Raw genomic sequence first — 3,975 nt, forward strand, 5'->3', positions numbered from 1 at the left:
ATGATAAACATTTGTATCAGGTCAACTAAACATGGGCATAGTAACAATATTTTTATACTACATTTATCCATTTTAAATATACTAACCTCACTCCTTTGTAACAACTAAAGTAAAAATGTAATTAATTCAGAAAATCTTGTCAGGACCCCACTTTGGGTCCCGACCCCAACTTTGGGAAACACTGGCTTGGTGGAACCAGTTTGGTTCAGTAAATTCAACAGTTTATTTCAGTGTGGAAAAGTACTTTTACTTTCCCAGTTTTTGTGAACAGTTTTATGACTTTTACTTGAGTAGTTTTCTCATCAGTGAATTTTTATTTTGACCAAAGTCATTTTCTGTTCATGTAATTTTACTTTTACTTAGTTTATTTTTTTTCAAGTACTTTATAGACCTCTGGTACTTTGTTACACRCTCTGTCCTCAACACACACTCTCAGTGTGACAGCTTATGATTTTGAAAGAGTGGGCAAAGCTTTGTTTTTATTAATTTCTCCACACATGATCATGGGCTAAAACTTAGGAGTGGGTGATACTAACTTTCTTATCGACATCAGGGCTGGTGTCGCCAATTTCAATACTGATACTRATCATGTTTATTGAATAATTTTGTAATTTAGCCTTTAGTTAGTTGATGATGATAAAACAGGACAGATGCACATAAAAATGTTTTGTTTTAATGAACTACAACAAAACAAAACCATGTGCAAATAGAAACAATATAAATATAACGATGTCAACAAAAATATGATTTATAGGACTGATAACTAACTCCAAACACTTTCAAGACTTTGCAATGAACTGACTTTATTTGTGAAAAATAAAGTCAGGAGTGCCAATAAAATGTAAACAAAAGTARCATTCTCATTATGCTGTAATATGCAAATGACCAATGACTGTGGTTTCTGCAACAAATTAAAAAAAATAGCAGAGTCCAGATTAAAACGTAAACGAAGGATGTAGATGTTTTTTGTAGTTGTGAAAAACTCYGTACTGAAGTACAACGTGAGTAAAAGCTGGATCAGATTCAGGATCAGTGGGTCTCATCCTGGATGAGGGGGATTATAAACCTCAAATGCCACGTGAGGTGGCTCTAAGACAAGAGTGCACAATCACAACGTGGCGAAAGACGAGATCAAGACACCAAATTATTCTCTACTGGATTTGGTAACAGGATCAGATCCGCTGTGGGTTTTCTGCAGTTTTTGGCGGGAGTCTCCCCCCACACCCCACCCCCACCCCCGGGCGAAGGTGAATTTAACAAGCGCCCACATCACCAGCTTTCCACACTCTCTGCAACGTTTCATTTATTTCAGCTTCACGTCGTGGAACATGCATTCATCACTGCAGATCCACATGGATGGAGAGCTGCGAGAAAAAAAAAACTAAACAACTATTCATAAAAAATGACTTTTTCCACCYGTTTGGTTTTATTCAATTTGCAACTGTCTCTGAAAGGATTTCAGATCTCTGGGCAGGAAGGTGTCATTTGAAGAGCTGTCAGTGTTTATTATTCCGTGAGCTGAACAGTCTGGGTATGTAACTATACTTAAAGTAAGGCAAAACCGAGGAATATTTACACATCATTTATATTTGCAAGGCAAATTAGATTTTCCTCACAAGTGACTGAATTAATACCTTAATTACATCATGATTTACATGTTTCTTTTTTTTACAGTAGAAACCAGTTGAGGTGCAGACCARAAGTTCAACAGTGCAAATCAAAGCTTTAGCCTGCTCAAAAGACACACAAATGGAATGCAACAGTTCAACTAAATAAGATTTTCAACATATTTCAACATGTACTGCAATGTTTAGGAATTGTTATACCGCTATGTCACACTTAAAAAGTTAAAAAGTTGGGGTTTTTTTTGGCTTTTTTCTAAGCAAACCTTTCAACGAATGGTACTCTGTTCTTAAAACGTACATGTTGCCTTGTGTAACGCTCATCAGTTCTCTGTTATTAATCATCATTGTATGACGACTGTGACTCATCAGGCAGCAGTCCCTCTAAAGAAGGTCCAGGGTGGGGTAGGAGCATGTGTGTATCATAAATGGGCGTGGTCAGAGCTCTCGTTGCTGTCGTGACTGTCCTCGTTGGCTAAGGAGTCCGTCGAGTGGTGGAGGACAGCGATGCCGGAGAACTCTGACGGCAGTAACGTTCCCTTTTTCACGTTCACCAGTTCCTTCTCCCGAGCCGCCGCGCCCTGCTGGCCTCCTTTCACCCGTTTCCACTTCATCCTCCTGTTCTGGAACCACACCTTCACCTGTGGGGCGAAGCAGATGGGAAATGTCACAACCAGGGGCGGGGCTAGACTTATTTTTATTATTATCAGTACTATTGTGATTCATTTCCCATCCAAGTCATCTCCACTTTGGCACGCTTCTCCTCCTGCATACTTTGTCCTAGAGCTGCCATTGTAATTTATATCTGTAAAGCTCCTGTGCCAAATGATGGCTATGCCTTTTGGTACCTGTACAACGTACAGTTTTTGAAATATTAATGTTTAATAATTTATAATGGAAGTTAATGGAGCCTTGCCTTGGGCCAATACTGCCCCCTGCTGTACCTACTCAGTACTGCAACATAGTTTAATAATATTTAAACTCAGTAGTTCAGTGTTTACAATACTAATATGTTAGTATTTTGATGTTTTACTATAATATTGTCCTAATATTGCTTTATTGTTATAATATATTGCAGTTTAGTGTCAACAACTGCATTGGCGATGTGGCCTCTTTCTGCACACATTCAAACCAACCCCTGGCAATCCACTCTGCCACAGCTCCAGTGGTCTCATGGTAAAGGCCATGGGCTTTCATGTGGGAGAGCAGGGTTCAAAACCCAGCTACAGTAACTTTAACAAAAAGTCTCTTCAAACTTCATATTGTCACACAATTACCCTCATTACAAACACCTGCTGACTTGACAAGCACAAGCTGGTATAGAAAACACATTTGAAACTGGTCACCGTTCATTTCTGCAAGTGCACTGCTGCAGGTAAAGACATGCTACAAGGCAATGCACACTTGTTTTTATATCGTAAAAACCCATGTCTAGTTATTATTGTTTTTTTTATTTATTTATTTATTTTGCAAGGGGTGGCCAATAAATTCAAGATGACCACCACAGATAACTTCTAGTGGCTTTAATTCCGCCATATTAGTAAATACTGAGCTGAAATCTGATCATAACTTAGAACGATTAAAAAATATGCTGAATGTCACAATTTATAACTTTGTCATTTATCGACACACAAAGCTGATGATTACTGTAGAACTAGTCAAAAACAATCTTTACTAAAAAAATGCTAATTTAACATTTAAAATGGCCACCACAGCTAACTTCAAATAGTTATAATTCAGCTATTTWAAGACTTTTTGGGATGAAATTTGTTGTGGAGTAGCTTAAAATCATCACTCGCTGATTGCCTCTGCTAATCTTAAATTAGGCTAACCATTAATGCTAATGCTAATTTCGTAAAGGGCTATAATTCAGGCTTTTTTAAACACATGCAGATGAAAGTTTATATCGTACAGCAGCATCAGAACAATCCTTAACAAGATCTTAATGCAAATAAACAAATGCAAGATTCCCATCCCCTTGTCCAGAGGTTTCCAAAGTGGGGCCRGTGGGCCAAAATTGGCCCTCCAAGCCATTTGATTTTGCCCTTCAGCAGTGGCCCAGGTTACTAGGTTGTCATCTGTCGCCCTATGTAGAAATACTTTATTTAATCCATTGACCCGAGGGGCTGTAGCACAGTATAATTTATGGTGCTTACTTTATCTTTGAATTKTATCAAGATTAAACATAAAATTAGGGCTATGAAATTAATCAAGTTAACTCTGATTAATTTTAGTGCTGCATGGGCATAGAATAAAAAATTTTGTCGCGATTAATCGCGATTAAAATTTACAATCACTTTACTATGGCTGAATACATAGATTTGTATATTGCAATGCACTCAGTGTATGCCAG

General features: G+C 37.8%; 1 protein-coding gene and 1 long non-coding RNA gene across 2 annotated transcripts in view; one reads left to right on the forward strand and one right to left on the reverse strand.

Moving 5' to 3' along the window:
• The window catches only part of LOC106524963 (uncharacterized), a 15,597-nt gene that overhangs the window by 2,276 nt on the left and 9,346 nt on the right, over window positions 1-3,975 (forward strand). The window lies entirely within an intron of this gene.
• The window catches only part of meox2a (mesenchyme homeobox 2a), a 15,619-nt gene continuing 13,047 nt past the window's right edge, over window positions 1,404-3,975 (reverse strand). Inside the window, exon 3 of the mRNA XM_014019017.1 lies at window positions 1,404-2,263. Coding sequence (XP_013874471.1) covers window positions 2,045-2,263 — 219 coding nt within the window. The 3' untranslated portion in view covers window positions 1,404-2,044. The remainder of the gene's footprint in view (window positions 2,264-3,975) is intronic.

The sequence above is a fragment of the Austrofundulus limnaeus genome, unplaced genomic scaffold (genome assembly GCF_001266775.1).
Source record: "Austrofundulus limnaeus strain Quisiro unplaced genomic scaffold, Austrofundulus_limnaeus-1.0 Scaffold207, whole genome shotgun sequence".
NCBI lineage: Eukaryota > Metazoa > Chordata > Actinopteri > Cyprinodontiformes > Rivulidae > Austrofundulus > Austrofundulus limnaeus.